The sequence below is a fragment of the Chiroxiphia lanceolata genome, chromosome Z (assembly GCF_009829145.1).
Source record: "Chiroxiphia lanceolata isolate bChiLan1 chromosome Z, bChiLan1.pri, whole genome shotgun sequence".
Lineage (NCBI taxonomy): Eukaryota > Metazoa > Chordata > Aves > Passeriformes > Pipridae > Chiroxiphia > Chiroxiphia lanceolata.
In genome coordinates, this window is record NC_045671.1 from 38,662,682 (window position 1) to 38,685,318 (window position 22,637).

At 40.0% G+C, this 22,637-nt stretch overlaps 1 protein-coding gene across 2 annotated transcripts in view; it reads left to right on the forward strand.

Annotated features, from left to right (window-relative positions):
• The window catches only part of RASGRF2 (Ras protein specific guanine nucleotide releasing factor 2), a 122,897-nt gene that overhangs the window by 36,231 nt on the left and 64,029 nt on the right, over nucleotides 1-22,637 (forward strand). For both annotated transcript variants that reach the window (XM_032675762.1, XM_032675763.1), the window contains exons 2-9: nucleotides 2,311-2,417; nucleotides 10,887-11,034; nucleotides 11,655-11,744; nucleotides 13,115-13,368; nucleotides 14,194-14,273; nucleotides 14,710-14,903; nucleotides 16,023-16,132; nucleotides 17,091-17,209. In XM_032675762.1, the coding sequence (XP_032531653.1) occupies nucleotides 2,311-2,417; nucleotides 10,887-11,034; nucleotides 11,655-11,744; nucleotides 13,115-13,368; nucleotides 14,194-14,273; nucleotides 14,710-14,903; nucleotides 16,023-16,132; nucleotides 17,091-17,209 (1,102 nt within the window). The remainder of the gene's footprint in view (nucleotides 1-2,310; nucleotides 2,418-10,886; nucleotides 11,035-11,654; nucleotides 11,745-13,114; nucleotides 13,369-14,193; nucleotides 14,274-14,709; nucleotides 14,904-16,022; nucleotides 16,133-17,090; nucleotides 17,210-22,637) is intronic.

A 22,637-nucleotide genomic window follows, 5' to 3' on the forward strand; every position in this document is an offset into this window, starting at 1 on the left:
TTGTGTCTGTCTGCAATCCCGCAGTGCTGGTGGGTTTTGCATGGAAAGTGTTTTGTATATGTGTGATATCATGGCTGGGCTTCGCGAACGAAGATTTGGGAAGGCTTTATCCACATTTGTTACAGGCACGTTGGTGACTTATGAGGCCAATACGTGACAGACATATCCGATTGCAAAAGGCACAACAGAAAGACTCCTTAGATGGTGTATTCCGCAAGACACGGTTCTTCCTGTGTTGCCTTTTCTCCTCGAGAGTGATCTTGTGTGTGTTCTCAAAGGCATCCGCAGCGTTATAGATGGCGTGTCTCCAGGCCTCCCGATTTGAGGCCAGAGTAGACCAGTTATGGTGATCAATATGGCCAAGGCTGAGATGTTGTTTCAGGGAGTCCTTGAATCTTTTCTTCGGGGCTCCTCTCTTGCGGCAGCCAGTGGCAAGTTCACCATAGAGCAAGATCTTAGGGAGGCGGTGGTCCTTCATCCTTGAGACGTGCCCTGCCCATCGCAGCTGTGTTCTCATCAGCATGGCCTCTACACTTGTGACTGCTGAATGCTCAAGAGCAGATGTATTGGTCACATAATCTGACCAGTGGATGTTTAAGATTGTACGGAGGCAGCGCTGATGGAAGCGTTCTAGGAGACGCAGGTGGTGGCGGTAGATGACCCATGATTCGGAACCATACAAGAGAGTAGACAGCACTGTGGCTCTGTAAACACTGATCTCGGTGCTTTTCTTCAAGTGCTTATTACACCATACTCTTTTGTGGAGTTTTCCGAAAGCACTGTATGCCTTTGCCAACCTGTTGTCTATCTCTCCGTCAATCTTACCATCCGAGGAGATGAGGCTACTTAGGTAATTAAACTGCTGGACTGATTTGAGCTCTGATTGGCCAATGGTGATATGGGGATGATGGAAGACTTCCTATATGTGTGATAATGTTTAGCAAATTAATACCATGCAGAAATGAATAGTTTTATCTTTATGGACTGACCTCTTACCTACTCACATTACCCAAAAAGGAGCTGAGCGTGTGAGTGTTCTCAGAGACAGCTACGTTTTGTAAAGGTGATGTCCCCAGGAAAGAAGGGTGTTTGTTGACATCACTTCAGGTTTCTTACTGTTGTAAACGTTCTAAAGGCATGTGAGAATGCAGATCACATAGATTATACACCTTGCTGGGTGACTGGAGCGAGTTGGGCGTTTGCTGACCATAGACAGGAATCTCTGCCATATGTGTTTGTACTTGGTTCCCTGTTCACAGGTGGAAGAGTGGTTGAGCAGATCTGGGTAGTGAGGAGAAGTGAGAGATCTGGTTTAGCAGGAAGAGCTCCTGAATAACATCAAACCCAATTAGCGGATGTTTTTATGTGTGGGCAGGTCTCTCACTGGTCCCACTGCCCGTGAAACTGAATTACTAATGGTTGCATGTAGGGCACGTGGGGGAATTACAGGTGTGTGTTTAGGTAGACTGTTTTCTCACCTATTTTTACCTGAGTTGGAAGAATTCATTTTGCTACCCAGCTGTAAGTTGGTATGCAAGCTATGCAAAATAAGGTTGTAAATAAGCAACCTTGTGAAATGGAATTTAAGGCAGGTGACTGGGAGTTCTCCCCTCCTCACTAGATAATACTATTAATAGTACATTCTGAAAGAAGCATAAACTTCTCTGAAATCTCGTGTTCTATGGAATGCACCTTGGGCAAGACCCTTCATGCAAGAAACGCCATCAAAGAATATGACAATTTTTGTGTGAATAACATTTTCTTGTGAAAACAAAAAGTTGTTGCAATGACAGTTCTGGGTGAGATTTCCTGAAAGAAGGGCAAAAAAGTTTTGGGAGTGTGATGATTGAGAAAGGTATTTGTTCTTATGGAAAGGTGAGGAATAAGATACAGCCAGGTGCAGTTTTATGTGAAAAAATGCAAGAAGGAGCTACAGACACTCCATTGTATTTCTATTATTGTATTTGACTGTAGGAGCTGTTTAGGGAATTGTATTTTGTTGTCTTGTATGTGAAAGCTTAAGAACAATAACTTAACTATAAGTATCATGAAAGCTATTACCTTGATACACAGGGCAATATTTTCAGGATAGTTTCAACTTCAATCTCTATTTCATGACTAAAACTTAAAACACATCTTCCTTGGGCTGACAGTGCTTTGGGCTGAGTATAAAAAAGTCTTCTGGTGGCTGTTTTTTCCTTTTACTGTGTGGGTTGTTGGGTTTGTGTTGGTTTTTTTTCCTTAATTTTATATATCTGTTTTATTTAAGAGTTTCTGAACTTCCTTTTTTCCCCCTGTTCTAATTTGCAGCATTACTTTACTGTTCTCTTTGGCCATGAAGGGCAGAAGCCACTGGAGCTCCGTTGTGAGGATGAAGTTGATGGAGATGAGTGGGTAGAAGCTATTCATCAAGCGAGGTATGAAACTCAATTTGTAATCCTCTACTTCCTTTTTATTGCAAATAAATTGATAATAATTTCAAAAACCTAAGTCCACTCTCCAAACGGAAATAAATGTTACAGTGTATTAGTTGTGTATGATTTGCAGTTCAGGGGGGGATTATAGGAAAACCCACCTTTATAATTCATGTTTATTTCATTGTCTTTTACCTTTTATAAGTGATTGTGCTCCAGTTGATTCCAGTTGTGTTGCATTGATTTCAGGAAGAACACTATTTTATTAGAAACAAGCCCTAGGATTAGCCTTTTGTTAGAGACAAATGTGTCATATGAATGAAAAAATTAATGATATGCCAAATGAATAAATGAGTGTTTCTTTAAAAACCCTGATATGGAAATAAATGTAAGAAAGAAGAAGTAAACCATTATGATGCTGAAGGCCAACAAATGGAATTTTGACTTCAAAACTGAAGTCCTAAATCACCTGAATCACGTTCTTGTAAAAAAGGACGTGGTAGGACTTCCAGCCATGCAGTGATGTTCGCCTGAGGAAACGTCTGTGTGGCAAATGGTCAAGGTTTACAGTATAATCTAAATGAAAATCATCTAATGAAGGTATGTGGAATGGTTTGCAGAGGCACTTCTACCAGCCTCCCCCCATCGACAGTCACCTCGGCTAATCTGCAGTGCCATGGCAACGCACAAGGAACCAGGCAGCTTCTGAATTGCTCAGGACAGGAGCCATGTAAACAGAACTGATTTCGCTTTATATTCATTACAAATTAGCACAAGCAGCTAGTAGATTTTAATTTAGAGCTTGTGAAATGAGATCCTGGAGCCACAGGTCTTGTGTCACCTGGTCATCCAGCCTTTAGATCTGCATCCTCTTCTTGGTGCTGGTACCTGACTGAATGGGTCCTCTTCCAGGAGAGCACCTACTGGGTTGTGGTAACAGGTGAACCACTTTCTGCATGGTATCCGTCTTGGTGAAGACATTATTTCAGGTCCTGAGCAGCTCTGAGGCTTGGAACTTGGTGCATCTCGCATCTCAGGAGAACGTCTGTCTAGCTGAGGGAGAAGAAGAGGAAGACCCACCTTGTCCTTGGGTCTGGGTCAGTTTGTTTTGTGGACTGTGGCTGACAGCAAGTGAAGAAAGAAGCATGGCTTTTTGTCTTCTGTTAACAGCATTGAAGAGAAGCAGGATCCCGCAGTTCCCTCTTTGCTGGATGAGTTTATACTTACTGCAACCCCTCTGCAACTCCCTGACAGGAGGGTGGAGCCAGTGGGTGTTGAACTCTGCTCCCAGGCAACGAGGGAAACAGCCTCAAACTGTGCCAGGAGAGTTTTAGGTGGGACATCAGGAGGAATTTCTTCCTGGAAGGGGTGGTCAGGTATTGGAAGGGGCTGGCAAGGAGGGTATTGGAGTCCCCATCCCTGGAGGTGTCCGATGAACGACTGGACGTGGCACTCAGTGCTCTGGGCTGGGTGACAAGCTGGGGGTCGGTCACAGGTTGGACTCCTTGGAGATCTTTTCCAACCCAAATGATCTGTGATTTCTGTGATTCTTTTCTGTTGCCTGATGTAAAAGATACATAAGCAAGAAGAGCTTCGTAACACTGGGTTAAGATTTTTCTCCTGGTACTTCAGTCCATAGATGTGTCACACATGAATTTTCAAGGCATAACCTGGCAGAAGATCAAGCCAATGTTAAAACAACACGTGGGTGAAAATACTGAGAACTAGAATTAGCTAAGAAATACTTAGTTGTGATGTTCAAGGTGAGGGTGGTTGAATTTTAGCTCCACCAGAAAGCTGTAACTGCAGGACAAATGGGTCTTTGAGGTAACTAAGATCAGTCTTTTTTATCTCTATCCCTTTTGCCATTTGACTGTTTCCCCTTTATTTGTACGTACCCAAAATAACCATCCTAATGATATTGAGCTATGGGAACCCCAGAGAGGCACATTCTCATGGCTCTGTGTCATTTGGGGGATCTTAATCAACTTTTCTGCAGAGGTCTCTCATTTTCTTGGGGAAATTTTCCAGGGACATGGATATGGCTTTTCTTGTTCTAGTACAGTACTAGAACAAGAAGAGCAAAATATTGACAAGTGATGAAAAAAATTCTTAAATTTAGCTGCTAGAAATGGAGAGTCCCACTACTATGTTTACCTCTTTGCTCTAATGATTTTCTACTTCACTGGAATCCACTTTTATTTGCTTAATATTATGTGTAGCAAAACAAATTGGACTTCTTCAATCAGTTACTAAACCATTGGGTCTTTTTCACATAAATAAAGAAGCTAAAATAAAAGTTTTAGACTACTGTGTAAGTTGTTTTTGTTTGGGTTTTTTTTCCAGTTTAATTAAACAAAACAGAACAGATTTTCTTCAAGGACTAAATTTTGCCTGCATCATGATGTAGACCTTTTTCCTTGAGTTTATCTGTATTTTTGACAAATGGAATAAGTTTTGGCAACTTCTTCAGTGTCCCAGTTCATTTGAGCCCAGCCTAAGACATTTATGACCCTTCTCTCAGGTGTTTGTTTTCAATTGCTGAATGACATTTTATGTAGCCCTTGAAAGGTACCAGTTTGTAGTATCTCAGGTTAAAAATTATTTAGAAATTCTAGGAGGCATTGAGAAGATTCCCACTATCCTTAAATTGAAAACAGGCCTGGGAGCATCCTATTCTGTGTGAATATGTCAGGATTTGAGAAAGGGAAATATTTAATTGCTTTCCAGAGGGTCTTGTCCTCTGAGTAGTGCTGAGACAAAGTAGTTGAGGTTTTTTCTTTGCCTAGTTTGACATACAGAAAATCTAATTTTGTACTGCTTTTCATGATTTTTTTTGCCTAATACATCTTTGAAGCCATCAAAATTTATTCCATGTTTTATTTACTTTGCAAGTTATAAACAGACTGTTGCAAAAAGGATGCTACAATCTCAGTGCACGCTATGTTCTACTCTGGATAAACAGGTGTTTTGTTTGAATGCAAGTACACAATTAAAGGATTTTCTGCTATGACTTTGCCCACTGTGTCTGTCCTTAGTGCCCTCTCCTCATTTGGGAGAGACTATTGGCTTCTGAGTTGGAAATGGGATATTCAATCCAGTGTATTTTAATGTGACCCCATTGTCAGTTCCACATCCATCCTTACTTTTCATCTCTTTCCATTTTATTTGAATTTTCAGTATTTTTGTTTGTCAGTAATATCCAGGGTGGCAGAGTATGGTTTGCTTCTTCTGAATTACATTTCTGGGCCGGAGGATTTATTCCTGGCAAGTCGTAATTCCTCTGTCAGTGACTGCATCTAGAAGTCCTGTTTTTGGCTTTGTTCCAGAACTTGTTCTCTTAAGAAAAATTCTGTTTTACTCTGAATACACTGAGGTATACTTTTCACTTTCTCTTATAAACTCTGCTGTGTTTTGAGAAGATTTTTTATGCCTTTTTTTTTTTCTGTATGGATGCAGTATTCATTAAATTTTTTAGCCCTTTCTACCTTAAGTTATTTAAAAGTCTTAAATTTACCAGGTATGGGACTGAACACCCTTCTTTGAACATAAGTGCAGACTTAATTGGGAAACTGATTTGAAAAGGAATTATACTTTGTTGTTTTTTTTTTTGCCAGCTTAGTTTTAATCCATCTCACTCCTTCAGGTCTGTTCACTGCATATCCATACAACACACCCCTGTTCACTGCACAGGTGATATGGGAGAGCACAGGTTCTGTGCAGGGAGGAAAATGTGAGTGCTTCTTTCCTCTGGGTCACTGTTTAAAGTGTGTGAGGAACTACTGCCCTCCAACTGAGAATTAAAAACAAAGTAAGGTTAAAAAAAGAGGCTTTCTCTAAGATTTGTGGGCACACTTCGCTTGCTAATACTGTATTTCACACAGTATTTTGCAGGCAGTTTAAGCTCAGTATGGTAGCTCAGAGCCGATGCTTTGCTGTCAGAGAAACTTTATTAGCTGAGGCTTGGTGATTTAGTAACTCCAATTTTGTAGTTGCTTGTTGGCTGGGAGCAAGACAGCGAGGAGTACGTATGAGGAGTAAACAAAACCATGCTGTCCAGGAGCTGATCCTGCATCCTTTATCTCCCCAGCTTCTCAAAGTATCTGCCCCCAGCACCCACGGAGCCCCATCACTCACACATCACCTCAACCTCTTCCCAGCACACTGTGGACCCCTAGGAACTGGTCTAAGACATTTTGTCTGCCCCAGTAACTGGTCCTGGACCCTTTTAACCCCTTCTCTCTCTGTTTTCCCAAAGTTGCTGTCCCTCAGACATCTTTGAGCCCTCCCTTTCCCTGCCTTCAGTTCCATAATGAGCCTTGTACAACCCCAAAATGCTCTTCCCTGTGACCCATAAGAAGTTTCACACTCCTGTTGTTTCAGGCTCTTCTCAGCCTGAAAGAGTGGAGAGCCTTTCCAGGGACTCTGGGGAAACCTCATTGCTGTCTCTCATAAGCTTCCCCTAAAGAAGGGCTTAAGAAAAAGAGGGAGAGCAACTTTTTACATAGAGAGATAGCAATAGGACAAGGCAGAATGGTTTTAAACTGAAAGAGGAGAGATTTAAATTCGGTATTGGCAAGAAATTGTTCCCTGTGAGATTGGTGAGGCCCAGAGAAGCTGTGGCTGCCCCATTCCTGGAAGTGTCCAAGGCCAAGTTGGACGGGGCTTGGAGCAACTTGGGATAGGGGAAGATGTCCCTGCCCATGGCAGGAACTGGATGAGCTTTAAGGTCCCTTCCAACCCAAACTATTCTATGATCCTATGAATCCTAACTGCTCATCCCTTCAGTTCAGTCTCAGTTTTGCATAATGCCATAAGGTGCCATTCTGCTTCAGTTTGTCGTGGGTGATTTTCCTGGATGGAGTCCCAGGACAATTGGAACAAGTGGTTTTAACATGGGTTGAGTCTGATGGGTAATGCATTGGCTAATGAGATGTGCTTTCAGCACAGTCTCATTCTCACATGAAAACACAGCATTCCCCTCCTCACACTCAAGTGGTCCTCGAGTTAACCCATTCCCAGTGATGTGGTTTGGGTGTCCTGGTTGTTGGGTCCATCCTTCCAAAGACTCTTTATTCCAGTTGACATTTTCCCATCTCAATTAAAAGGATAATGTAGTAAAAATCATTTGGGGTGTGGACTTCTCATGCTCTCCCATAAACTGTGGCAACCATTGGTATCCTTAAAAATCCTGTATAACACAGGAGTTCATTAAAGGCCAATAGTATTTGTGCACCCCAAGTGCTCTCCCAAGTCACCTTGCTAAGAGTCATAGGGATGGAGTGCTTAAGTTCTGTTGGAACTTCTACTGTTTCCATCTTCGCTGTGACTGTCACTGTGCCACTTTAAAACCTGTCTGGAGGCTATTTCTCCTCTATTAAGTTCTTTAGCTGCTTGAAGGTGGGTGGTATGGACAGATGTAGGCAATTTCTTGCCCTCCAGACTGCCAGAGTCTGGTTTTCATAAATACCAGAATTAGCCTGTGCATTCTACATTTCAGAAGGGTGATTTGATGTGGCCGGACCCAATGTACGGTTAGCATAGAGTGATCCAATGAGCCAAACTCTGGTCTCAACTCCATACAAAAATTAATTATATTTCCTGGTAACACTACTGGAACTTTTATCTTGGCTTGCTACCACAGGGAGACCTTAGTAATAAGGCTCTGGTTAAATTTTCTCCAGGTTTCCTGCATTTTCTGAGCGTGCCAGCTCTCACAGGGCCTAAATGATACAGCATTTTGTCTCAGGACTTTCTTCATTTCTTCCTGTCTCCATGTGGTGTGTGGGGTCAGTTAGAGCTTAAGATTCTTGAAATACCTGTTTTGAGCCTGTCTCTACAAAGTAGTGGGTTGATACAACCTCAGCTTTCAGGGCACTCTGTCTTTGGGTCTTACTACATATTGTAGAATTGCTTCTCTCCACAAAATGTTAATACCAGTTCATGGAGTCTGTGGTTTGCAGCAGTTGTTTCTTTCTGTTCAATGATACCCATGCCAGAGAACCAGATCTAGCCTGGCTGCTTACAAGTTGTTTTATAAATGTTTTTGTGTTCCTTTGACATTTGAACACTTTGGTACAATTTTCTTTAACAAAGAATTTTGTATAGATGTGTATTCATGTCCCCTTGGGATTACTCTGGATATTCAGTTTGGCACATTTAGGCAGGATGATCTTTACTCACACATTCAGAGAGACGGATGAAAAGGGCTGTTGGAAGTGTGTGAAGTTTATTCCAAAATCCTGTGATTTTTTCTTTCCCAGTAGCAGTTTTGAGAAGGAAGATGGATACCCTATTCTAAGTTAGTGTAGGTGTGCACATGCTTTTCTAATTAACTCCTCTTCATACTGCTAATTATGGGAGTGAAGGAAATGTTGTATGGTTTCCAGGCTGAGACTGACATTTTAGACAGCCAAAGCCACCATCTCAGTGAATTACTCTGAGTACATCTCAAAAGAACAAAAACTTCAATCTTACACAGCAAAGTTTCTCGTTCCAAGTAAAACAAGGTTGTGGAAGTCTGGCTTAGTGCCTTTAAAGAATATGAAAAATATAGATGGAAGTTTCTTTCCCTAAAGGAGGAAAATAAATAAGTGGAAGAAAAACATTGTACATAACAGTATCTTGAGTCTTATGCCAGCAGTTCATCCTTTGTGATTCTGTGTCCTACTATTAAAAGCAAAGCCAAATCTGTCAAATTCTGTATTGGAAACATTTGGTAGCAAAAATTTAAGAAATCTTTGAAAAGAATAAACAGAGGAAGAGGACTTTTTACCTATCTGGATCTGGTTTTAGGTAAAAAAGACTGTTTATATTAAGTGTAAATCAAGGAAGGCATTTTAGCACATATGTTGCATATATTTTTATCTTCATAACATTGTGAAACAACTACTGCTAAGTATGATTTTAACTCAGACACTTCTTGTAATGTGCAAATGCCTTTAGGGTGCAAAGAGATTAAGTACTATGGTTTCTGAAAAAAACCCAACAAACCAGAATTCTTGCAAAACAAAAAGGAGTATTATTGAACAATTTTAAAGAACTAAGTCTCTTACTTCTTTACTGGGTATTGCACAGTTAAGGCATAAGTGTATTGCTTCATGACAGATTTATTTATATATGTTGTTTTACTTGTTGAAAGAGATGCCCTGAACTTTCTTTTTCCAATGTATTGTTTACTAATGCAGTAGTCAAAATATAACAGTAAGTGCAATAGAATTGACTACTTAGTCTTTTTATAATCTATTCAAGGAGGAAAAACTTTTACTTTATGATAGCTGTGGGAGCTTTTTCTAATTATTTTAAACCTAAACTTGCTTTCCAGGTTAGGTGTTGAATTTAATAGCTGTGTTTAATATTGTCCCCCTCCAGTGTATAACTACACTAATACTGATTGAAATGCAAGTAAATATATACCAAAAAATATTAACTGTGGACTATGTACATTATTACATTTTTAAAAACCTCACAGTATTTAGTAGCAAATGTTCATTACTTTGTGAGTGCTGTAACAAGGGAGAAATCTAAAAGAGAGAGATGTGCAGTTCAAAAATTCCGTCTGTCAAATCCTGTGCTAACTCCACAGTGGAAAAAGATGTGATATAAAATAGTGAGGGATCCCTTGTCAAAGATTTAGGGACCCCTTTCTGCTGTGCTTTGTGCAGTTTGATCTTTTATCTTGTAGATTTACTTAACTCTCAGAGGAACAAGGTTCTTGAAACCCGGCTGAGGAGGCAGTGATGTGTCTGTTTGTTTCGTTGCATCAAGACCAGTCTGATGAAGATGCACAGGAAGAAACTAGTTTCCCCTTTAGCTGAAGTTGGGAACTGTCCTTCTGGCATGATTGTGGCACCTGATTGCACTAGGAATACTGTCCCTTTTCAGGAGAAAGTTCAAGAGCTAAAAAGAAGACTGATACCATAGTTCCTGTTACTGATTAGATTAAATGCATTTATTTATGTTAAAATGGCCTAAAGAATAAAACATGTCTTAGCACACTGAAATTACTGCTTTGATGGGAATTCTTCCATAAAGAGATCTGGCAGATGGAGAGAATTCTGATGAAGTGCCACATGGTCCCCCAAGTCCTCCCAAAGGATGGGAAAAAGCACCCCTTAAAATAAATAAAATAAATAAATTAAATAAATATGATTTATAGAATTCCTTGGATTAGTATGAGAATTAGAAGCTCATAAAAAGTGCAATTATCTTGCTCTTAGTAACTGGATACTGAAAACTGGGTATTGGTAACATGTGTGGCTAAAAAGGATATTAAACACTCTAAGTTTGCATGATTTGGTGGTTTTGATTTGGATGGTTTATCATCAACCTATGCATTGTATCTTCAGGCAAACAAACATAATTTTGTAGGTTTCTCATCACTGGTGTGATGTCTGTCTGTCCACATGTCATAAAGGGAGATGAAACACAGTACTTGGCTATTTTTGCTAACATGGACGTGTGCCCTTTTAGCTACTCAGACATCTTGATTGAGCGGGAGGTGCTGATGCAGAAGTACATCCACCTCATGCAGATCGTGGAGACTGAGAAGATCGCGGCCAACCAGCTCCGGCACCAGCTGGAGGACCAGGACACGGAAATCGAGAGGCTGAAGTCAGAGGTGTGTCCCAGACCCATCAAGCATTGACTGAATTATAACATTTTGGTGTGTGCTTTGCAATAATATTCAATATTTCTGTAATATTTTGTGAAACAGCAGGACCCAGTAAGGTTAATATGTAACAGTCCCTCTGTGAGCCCTTGGATAAATACTTTTCTTAGAAATATTAGGGACTGTTTGCTGATTGGATTACTTCTTTTTTTTTTGTCAGAGGGTTTAAGATGCCACATTGCTTTGCAGAACCATCAATTACCTTATTTCCTACCTGCTTACAGGTTGGAGGAGTTTGGGCCTCAACATGTGGTCTTTGGTTTGATAGTATTAAGAACTATTCCAAACTTCTCTGATTCACTGAACTTATCAGTCCTAAACTGATAAAGCCCAAAAGACACACTTGGATTTTGAGGGGAGAACCTGCTCTCTTCTGTTCCTCCTTCCACCTGGACCAAGATCCATGATGGTTTGAAGAGAAGTGTGTTCATGTCCCTGTGACCAAATGTGTGCTTGTCATTCTTCAGCTTTAACAGGCTGGAGCAAGGGGAAAATATTTTTCTATCAGTTCCCTAACTAAGAGTTTCATTAACTCGGGGAAACATTTAATGAACATTTGTTTTTAACAGATTGTAGCGCTGAATAAAACAAAGGAAAAAATGCGACCTTATCAAGGCAACCAGGAAGATGAGGATCCAGATATTAAAAAAATTAAAAAGGTAAATGTGCAGTCTTCTGTGCTTAAGGAAAGAAGGGTGGAAAGGGTTGTGTATTTCTGTATCTTAGGGTTTATACTCCTTTCTCATAAAAAGGTTTATAATGATGTAAGAGAATGACTTACTGAAAATGCAGAGAGCATTCTTGGTGTAGTTGTCAGCCAGTCTATAGGATAGTGGCTGTTCCAGGGTACTATGGCCAGTGTTTTTAATAAGAGGGACACAATTGTTCCCAACCTGCATGGCATTTACATGTGCAGCTTTTGGGGATATTGCTTAAGGCTGGGTATCACCAGCCTTCAGAACTGTACCCATCACTGAGTCTCACAAATCCTGATGCATGACTGTTAATGGAATTCAGTTTTTTAAGTACAGCTGTAGCCCCCTAAGTGTTGCTCCTGTTCTAACCGTCTTCAGTCTCTAAAATTCCCTTTATGGAATGTGAACCTAGTTCCTGTCTTTTTCTGGATTGTGCAGTCTGAGCCAGGGTCAGCACTGAGCTGGTAACTTGGTGTGAATTTTCCTTTGTAATAGAAGCTGGAAATGCCTCTTGTAGTTGAATCCGTGTGAAATTCACTCCGTTCTTTGTGTTGATTGTTTAGACAGTTGGGTCCTTTTTTTTTAAAGTTGTTTATTTGAACTGCTACCAGTGAGATTTTGCAGTTCTCTTTCAAGATGAATGGTCTTCACATCAAGATCAGGGCACAGACACAATGAAATTTTCTGTGACCAGATGCAGACCTCCTCTGTAATCTTCAATCCGCTTGAAACTTACAGATATTGTGCTTAGCTAGATTTTTCCATAACATAAAGTTGCTTTTTAAGAATGCCAAAAATCTGCCTTTTTGGGTAATAGGTTTGTTGCACGTGTGTTGGATGCTAAGCAGTGTATTGATACTTAGCTTTAAATACACATGGTAGGGGTTATCTATTCAAAACAGAAAGCAAACTGAGTTTAACAGTTATTTCAGAATTCTGTCTGTAATGATATGTATGTCTTGAAGTGTGTTACCTGGAAGAATTGCACGATACTTTTGGGAGTATGAGAGAAATATGTGAGGGGAGGTAAAAGGAGCTGAAAAATGTGTTGTGCTGATGGGAAGGGTACAACTCTTGAGCTTGAACTAAAAGGTTCCCTGATATATATGTGATATCTTTACAGTCTGTTTCCTGGCAACAAATATGACCTCTAACAAACAGAAATTGAAAATGTATGTAATTCTGGAACAATTATAGATCAATAAAAGAACATATTTTTATTTTTAAGCACTGGCATTTCATTTTCAGGATTATTTCTGCAGTGAAGCTGTTGTGATAAGTAGTGTAACTTTTTTTTTTCTCTCATTTTCTTGTTCTGCCTGATCTATTTTAAGGTTCAGAGCTTTATGCGGGGCTGGTTATGTAGAAGAAAATGGAAAACTATTGTTCAAGATTACATTTGTTCTCCTCATGCAGAAAGCATGAGGAAAAGGAATCAGATAGTTTTCAACATGGTGGAGGCTGAATCTGAGTATGTGCATCAGCTTTATGTGCTTGTGAACTGTTTCCTGAGACCCCTCAGGATGGCGGCAAGCTCAAAGAAGCCGCCCATCAGCCATGATGATGTCAGCAGCATTTTCCTCAACAGGTACAGGGGCTTTCCTTTGGGTTTTTTGAGGGTTTTTATTTCGGTTTTTTTTGAGTTTCTGTGACTGCTTCTTCCCATTCTGGTTCGGTTCACGCTAGTGAGGTCTGGCCCTTGTTTTCTGGCTCTAAAAGGCAAAGATGCTGTTGGTGATGATGTTTGAAACCAGCAAGATCTCTTTACCTTCTAACATTCTATGTCTTCCTCTGTTAGAGGAAAAAAAGGACAAATTGTGCCTCTTGGGGCACTTCTCATAATTTTCTGTCACCTTTCCTGTTTCTTTTTCTTTCAAGAGAGCAAACTTTGATTTAGTGGCCTCATATGATCCTGATAAAACTCTGAAGATGAGTGTATCAAATTTTCTATTTTCTGTTGTCCTGCCTAGGGATTCTCCTTCCGTCTCACTTGTCTTTTCATATCCTACAAAAAAAAAATTGTTCTTTCTTTAAGCATCCAAGTACTATTGTAATGAGCATGTACAAATAAGCCAGCAGGCATTTCACACTGGATTTGGGATAGGGATTGCAACCAGGTCTACCCCGAACTTCTAAGAAATAGAACATGTTCCTTTAGTTATGAGGCAGGTTTCCTTTTCACTGTTAGCTTTCTACAGCAAATACTATGTGTTTTTTAGAAGTACTAAACTAAAATTTTTAAACAATGCAATAAAAGGAAGCACTTATTTTCATAACAATAACTATCTTCTGTTTTTTTCCTAGCAAAGTGTAAAATGTACTACTAACCAGGAAGAGATATTTCTCTGTGAATTATTAATCAGAAAATAAAACTAAAATTGTCTTTTTGTTTGTTTAAATACTTGTTTTTCAGTGAAACAATCATGTTTCTTCATGAGATATTTCACCAAGGCTTAAAAGCAAGAATAGCTAACTGGCCTACTTTAATTCTAGGTAAGTTACTTTATTTTCTCTAGGGGTATACATTTCGTATTTATTTTTTTTAAATTCAGTAAGGACTTTTTAAAAAAAAAAAAAAAAAAAAAAAGACTTTTTAAAAGGGAATGCTTTTGCAGAATTAAAACCACAGGATCTGGTGTAGTGAGAGTCCTGTGTGGACAGTAATGGTCTGTATATGAGGATTCCTCTGCCCTAAGCATTGACTAGACTTGGGCCCCTTATTTTTTGGTGATGTATCTGACTATTAGCTAATCAGAATAGCCATGGTTTGACATGTGAAAGAGCCACATTTAATGTTTCTAAAATGTCAATGTATTGGACACAGAACTGATTATTGTAACTCACTTCCATAGAAAGTAGTACTTCCTTTAAAAATATATTTCCAGAGATGGGTAGTTGGGAAAAAAAGGCATTTCTCTGCTTTTTCTAGCTGACTTATTTGACATTCTGCTGCCAATGCTGAACATATATCAAGAATTTGTTCGGAATCATCAATATAGCCTACAAATACTGGCAAACTGTAAGCAAAACAGAGATTTTGACAAACTCTTGAAGCAATATGAAGCCAACCCAGCATGTGAGGGGCGAATGCTGGAAACTTTCCTTACTTACCCCATGTTTCAGGTAGTCTCTGTGTGTTTTTTGTGTATACTGGTTTTGGTTTTACTGTTTGGTTGTTTCATTTGGTGTTACTGACATTATAATAGATTCAAGGTTCCTCTTGCTTAACTAAAAATACTCTCCTGCAAATTAGTTTAAATTTATTTTGTTATTATACCAAAACTTTGCCTGTAGAGGTCTTTTCTCCAAATATACTGGTTTATCTTTATTCAGAATCTTATGTAGGCTGGAGGGGAGTGTGAGACAAAGAAAATTGCTGAGAAATAATTCCTTGACTTATCCCTTCTGATAAAGTCCAGAGACAGATGATACATCTCATATAGCAAATCAGAGCAGCCACAAGCATTTTACGAGGAATACATTTGCAACTTTCCCCTCACTTTGTTCTCCAGTGACTTGGTCTGTGGAAAATGAAAAATATATTGCAAAAGTTGTGAAAACTTTACTTATCTTTCTGGGGATTTTTTGTGGTCTGTCTGGATTAATATTTGCAACTGTTTTAGGATTTATGTGAAACAGTGGTCTGATAATTTTGTGTCTGTTTCACTTAACCTAGTGTTTTACTCATCAGGAGAATAGTGAACCCCCTCAGTTTGTTCAGTTTTTGGCAAAACAAATTAGGTAAAAATTTTAAAAAAGAGACATCAGTGACTCTTAAGTTAGTACCAGTTATTCATATTAGCCTAAGGAGTCATTAGCACCTGCAACAATGCTTTTCTAATCTTTGAATTGGTATCTTTTAAAGTTTTTGGGATTTCCTTTGGTTGAGCTGAAACAAGGTCATGGGAGGGAGAGAGGGGGTCCTGTTCAGATGTGTTGGGTGATGTCATTGCTAATGACTTTTCACTTAGGCACCATGTTGTGTCTCCTTCTCCGAAATAACTTCCATCAGACATGTTGTGGTTATAAAGCTCTGAAGGGTCCTTGTGCTACCCTGTAGCCTTTAATAGTCAAATACTGCATATTTTTCAATGAAGGATTTTGTCCAGTGTGAATTTTACCTAAATACAGACAGATCAGTTGGCACTTTCAATGTCACAATAAAATTAGATGCAGATATCATGTTAAAATTGAGGGAAGATATGTCTACATTTACTGATTTTATGCCTTACTTGTTTCAAGATTCCTAGATATATTATAACACTTCATGAACTTCTGGCTCACACACCACATGAACATGTTGAGCGAAAAAGCCTTGAATTTGCTAAATCTAAACTAGAAGAACTTTCAAGGTAGGATTTTTCTACATTATGTCTGATAATTTTGAATCAAAGGTTTTGCAGTGAAAAACCTATTTTCTTTGTTTTGATTTGGTTTTGTTCCCTTAAAAAATATGTATTTTAAAGAAAACGATCAAAATCAAAACTTAAGATAATGAAAAATAACAAAAATATCTTAATTTAACATTTTATCTCTTCTATTTTTCTTTTTTTTTTGGCTAACATAAATATACAGGTTTTGGTTAGGGGAGAACAGAATCACTATAGAAACCACCTACCCCTGGGTTATGAACAAAGCAGTTTTCCTGACATAGAGAAATAATTTTTTGTTTCATAGTTTAAAGAAAAACGACATTTTCAGTATTCTGGGTCTTGAAAAGTACCAAGTTCTCAACCTGTGCTATAGTTTTTGTGCATTAATGTAATAACTGATTTTCACATATGCTTCAAATAATGCCACATAATCAGGAATTACAGATGTATTTTGAGAACTGATGCTCCCTGCAAAATGAAGCTCTTTCCTGAACCCCGCAGACTGTTCTCAGATGTTCCTCTCATCAGCCTGGTGGGAAATGTGGTTCTCATCCCTGGGAAACAAAGTTTTTTTGCTGTGAACAAAGAAACCCTGAGTGAACTCTGAGATATAAATCTTGTTTGTCTGGATTATTCACCAAATATGTGCTTGGAGAATATTTAGTTGTAAAAGATACGCGCAAGTCAGCTTTGGGTTGGCTTCATCTCATAAGTCAGAGTTCATTGCTGATCTGACTAATTCATCACTGAACATTCAGAATTGAAGGCTGATTGATCCTTCTCGGCTCATAAACTGTATAGACCATAAATATGAAATTTTGTGACTCATTTCCATCTCATCAGTGTAGTTCTGAGGGAGGATTAGCTTCCAAACAGTGCAGTCCAGCCCAGTTCAGGAAAAAATTATGTATCATGCCTTTTGTGTTGTGTCCAACAGGGTGATGCATGATGAAGTGAGTGACACGGAGAATATCCGGAAGAATCTGGCCATAGAGAGAACCATAGTAGAAGGCTGTGACATACTACTGGACACCAGCCAAACTTTTATACGCCAAGGTAAGGCATTCTTCTTTAAATCTCTCTATATTATCATAGAAAAACGGTGTTAAAGCCAGCAGGGTTTATGTTGCCATCATGAACCACGTCACCACACTGGGCACAGCCAGCATCCTAAACCTGCTCATGGTCCATGTAGGGTAGGCCACAAAATGACCTGAAGTCAGGTAATTTGGGGCTGTAGTTGGACAATTCTGTGCTATTTTCTTCAGAAACCTTGGAAAACAGCAACACATGAGTAGTAAAGCCCCCATGGAACACTGTTGTACATTCTGCCTAGACTGTGGTTGTCAAACGGATGGAGGGAAACACTGTTTTCCTTTCTGTCTATTGATGGAACTTTTGAAAACCCTATCTACCAAAACTAGTTATTGCAGAGGTGGGATTTGTTGTAAAGTTGCACAAAACTGTGATAAAATAACTTTTCCATTTAAAGTAAGTGTCACTTTTTACCAGGAACTGCAAACTGGTTACAGTTCCTATTTGGTGGGGTTTACTTTACTGCTTATTTTTCTTCCATTTATACAATAATTTACTTCTGGATCTCTTAAAACAATTTGGTGGATTTGTACACAGTAACTACAGATCTGTAGCATACAATTTCAACTGTTTTTTGTTCCTTAGTTCTGAAAAGCATTAAGTATAGTCAGGAAAGATTAGGAATATAATTTAGGTGCATCCCTGCATTAAACCTTTTCCAGATAACCTCAGCAGAACATTTGGTATTTAATGGTATCACAGTTGGTGATGCATCTTGTACTGTTTCTGTAGTTATGTGGCCACACTACGAAACTTTCTCTAATAACTCCCAATATTGTTCTCACAACAGTCACTATTAATTTACCTGTTTCTTCATTAAATATGTGCATTTGTTACCTGTGAGGTATTTCAAGAGTTATGAATATGGCTTTGAGGAAAGTATCAAGTTGTTGCATCCACAGCCAAAAAATTATAGGGCTGTGATTACCCTAGATTGACTTGTACCATGCCATTTAATTAAATTTTAGGGTTTTTTCCAAGATTATTACAGTATTTTATATTTATATGTTTATTAGATTTTCCTTCTTAAGACTGATAGTATTTTGTCTGTGTACCCACTGTATCATCAATAAAACTTAGAGTTTTTTCTGTGAGAGTAAGTCTGAACAGGGTTACTGTTGGAGCGTTAGACCCAGGCCAAACCCACAGTTTCAGTAAAGTAAATTCAAATTTATTTCTAGGCATACAGTCAAAGGACAGTGGACAAGAGTGTATGTTACAGAAGACTGCATCAGTTTATCTTGTAGAACACCCACTGCCTGTGATTCTGTGTAAGTGCAGAAATCTGAATAGAGCCCATGGCAGTAGGGTCACCTTGGCAGAGATGTCCATCTCCTCTAATTTCCATTAGCCTTCTGTTCGTTGTATTGATCAGTGTAGATGGGTTCAGGAAACCTCTTTTTCAGCTTAAAAAACGAGAGAGGTTCCTTTACCTTTGTTTAGGCTTTTTCTATGGATGTTAATTACAGCTTTGCCTATGTCATATATTTTACTTCTTTAAGAAGGGACCGATTCTGTTGAGTTTTACAAGTTGAGACTATAGGAACTATCTCTGGCAGTGCTTTGCAGTGTAGGCTATGGATTCTCCTTCAAGTTTCTTGGAGTCTGATTTTCCCTATCACTTACTTTGATGCAGTTTTTATTGTCAGGCACACAAACAATTAAGGAAAATTTTCTTTAAGATCCCTTCTAGTCTCAGTTGCTCAAAGCAGCATCAGCTGGAGCAGGTTGCTCTGTGCCATGTCCAGTCAGGATTTGGTTGTTTCCATGGATGTAGACTCCACAGCCTCTCTGAATGAACAACCTCTCCCAGTGTTTGACCACCTGAATGGTAAAAACAAGCAACAAAAGAAGTAGCAAACCCCCCAAACTCCAAAATGGAGAAAACCAAACTGCGTTGCTAAATCAGCAGCCTGAATGTAGCTAAAATTTTTTCTATTCCTCGAATTGGACAAAGCCTGACAGTGTGACTACTCTGGCAGCACAGAAGTACTGGAAGTGCTTAGGCCTGTAGCTGAATAAAAGATTACACTGTTGTCCAAACTATACTGTTAATGAATGTCCTAAAATTAGCTTCACTTGTTCATTGCAACTGTACATTGGCCAATTGTGACCATTTTTTTCCTTAAGAGGAAATCTGTAGAATGCCCAGTGAGCCAATGCCCAGTTTCGTTAATCACAAAAGCCTGATGGGAATGCGCAAGGTCCTTCCTTGATGTCAGCCCTGCAGTATGTATAGGAGATGTGTTTCTCTCTGTAAATATAAAATAGAGAAAATGCAGTCTCTCTTTCCTACTTTTAAAAAGTTTATTTTGTTTTGCCTTATTAAAAAATAATATTTCACCTCTGTCTAAGAACAGCATTTAACCTTCAGTGCATTATAGCAGAGCAAAATATGTTACTCCTGGAAGCATTCTAATGAAACTAAAAGTAAATAAAAGTTACCTGTGAAGTTAAGTCTGTAAGCATGTAATATTTATAGATCATCATGGCTGGGCTTCGCGAACGAAGATTTGGGAAGGCTTTATCCACATTTGTTACAGGCACGTTGGTGACTTATGAGGCCAATACGTGACAGACATATCCGATTGCAAAAGGCACAACAGAAAGACTCCTTAGATGGTGTATTCCGCAAGACACGGTTCTTCCTGCGTTGCCTTTTCTCCTCGAGAGTGATCCTGCGTGTGTTCTCAAAGGCATCCGCAGCGTTATAGATGGTGTGTCTCCAGGCCTCCCGATTTGAGGCCAGAGTAGACCAGTTATGGTGATCAATATGGCCAAGGCTGAGATGTTGTTTCAGGGAGTCCTTGAATCTTTTCTTCGGGGCTCCTCTCTTGCGGCAGCCAGTGGCAAGTTCACCATAGAGCAAGATCTTAGGGAGGTGGTGGTCCTTCATCCTTGAGACGTGCCCTGCCCATCGCAGCTGTGTTCTCATCAGCATGGCCTCTACACTTGTGACTGCTGAATGCTCAAGAGCAGATGTATTGGTCACATAATCTGACCAGGGGATGTTTAAGATTGTACGGAGGCAGCGCTGATGGAAGCGTTCTAGGAGACGCAGGTGGTGGCGGTAGATGACCCATGATTCGGAACCATACAAGAGAGTAGACAGCACTATGGCTCTGTAAACACTGATCTCGGTGCTTTTCTTCAAGTGTTTATTACGCCATACTCTTTTGTGGAGTTTTCCGAAAGCACTGTATGCCTTTGCCAACCTGTTGTCTATCTCCCCGTCAATCTTACCATCCGAGGAGATGAGGCTACCTAGGTAATTAAACTGCTGAACTGATTTGAGCTCTGATTCGCCAATGGTGATATGGGGATGATGGAAGACTTCCTGAGGTGCAGGTTGATGGAGAACTTCTGTCTTCTTTAAGGGGTCTTGGTGTGGGCCTTCAGACACCTTAGATTGAACAGGCTTCCATCAGTACGGTATCGAATGTAGATACTGTCCTGATCATCGAGGTCTGCTGTGGCCCTTTGGAGCATCATGCTAAAAAAGATTGTGAATAAGGTAGGAGCGAGAACGCAGCCTTGTTTCACACCATTCTTAATTAAAAAGGGCTCAGAAAGCGTGTTGCCATACCTGACTTGGCCGTGCTGATCCTCATGAAGTGAGATGATCATTTTAAGGAACTTGGGGGGACAACCTAAACATTCCAAAATCTGCCAGAGACCTTTTCTGCTCACAGTATCAAAAGCCTTGGTAAGGTCAACAAAGGTTACATAAAGACCTTTGTTCTGTTCCCTACACTTCTCTTGCAGTTGTCTGAGAACAAATACCATGTCTGTGGTGCTTCTGTTGGCTCTGAAACCACACTGACTTTCAGGTAGGATCCCTTCTGCTATAGTGGGTATTAGTCTGTTCAAGAGTATTCTTGCCAGGATTTTGCCAGCAATGGAGAGCAGAGTAATACCACGGTAGTTTGAGCAATCTGATTTAGTACCTTTCTTCTTATACAAAGTGATGATGACAGCATCTCGAAGGTCTGATGGGAGTTCACCGAGCTCCCAACAGCGCACCACAAACTCGTGAAATTTGGTGTGTAGTGCAAGGCCCCCATGTTTCCAGACTTCGGGTGGAATTCCATCAACCCCCGCTGCCTTGCCAATTTTTACCTGCTGTATGGCCTTGAGGGTTTCTCCTAAAGTGGGGGCAGTATCCAATTCATACTTTACTGGTTGTTGTGTGATGGACTGAATTGCTGAGTCTTGGACCACATGGTTGGTACTGAAAAGAGTCTGAAAGTGTTCAGACCATCGATTCAGAATGGAGGTTTTATCTGTTAGAAGCGTTTGGCCATCAGCACTGAGTAGAGGGCTTTGTACCTGGTATGTAGGCCCGTATGCTGTCTTCAAGGCTTCATAGAAACCTTTGTGATCACCCATATCTGTGCATAATTGAGTTTTTTCAGCTAGATCGATCCACCACTTGTTCTGGATGTCACGGAGTTTCTGTTGGAGCTTGCTGCATGCGAGACGAAAGGCCATTTTTCTTGCGTGACAAGATGGCAGTGCAAGGTGTGCTTGGTGGGCGGTTCTCTTCTTCCTCAACAACTCCTGGATTTCTTGATTGTTTTCGTCAAACCAGTCCTTGTTTTTCTTGAGGGAGAACCCTAAGGATTCTTCAGAGGACTGCAGGATGCTGGTTTTAATATGCTGCCAGGTTGTTTCAGGAGAGGAATCTGCAGAATCTGTGGAACAGTTTTCAAGCCTAGTTTGAAGGTTTGCCTGGAATCTCTTTCTTACTGTGGCTGATTGGAGATTGTTAACTTGGAGTCTTCTCCTTGGGATGTTGCCCATTTTAGGTTTGAATTTAAGATTGAAGCTGAGTTTGCAGCGCACAAGCCGATGGTCTGTTTGGCATTCTGCACTGGGCATCACGCGGGTATGGAGGACATCGTGAACATCACTCTGTCGCACCAGGATATAATCAATGAGGTGCCAATGCTTAGATCTGGGGTGCATCCAGGTTGTCTTCAGACTATCTTTCTGCTGAAAGATAGTATTAGTGATGGTGAGCTGTTGCTCTGCACAGAATTCTAGCAGGAGTCGACCATTATCGTTGCAGTTTCCAACACCATGCTTGCCTAATATTCCTTTCCAGGCATCAAAATTCTTACCTACTCTGGCGTTGAAATCACCAAGGATAATGATCTTATCATCTGCGGGCACCTTTTGGGTAAGGTGGCGCAGGTCAGCATAAAATTTGTCCTTTTCGGCAGGGTCAGCTTGGAGAGTTGGGGCATATATACTAAAGAGGACGACGTGTTGGTTGTTGTGGAGTGGAGGGCGTAGGGAGATAATGCGGTCAGAGTGACCTGTTGGCAGATTTTTGAGTTTGGGAAGAATAGAGTTTTTGATCATGAAGCCGACACCTGAGAGATGT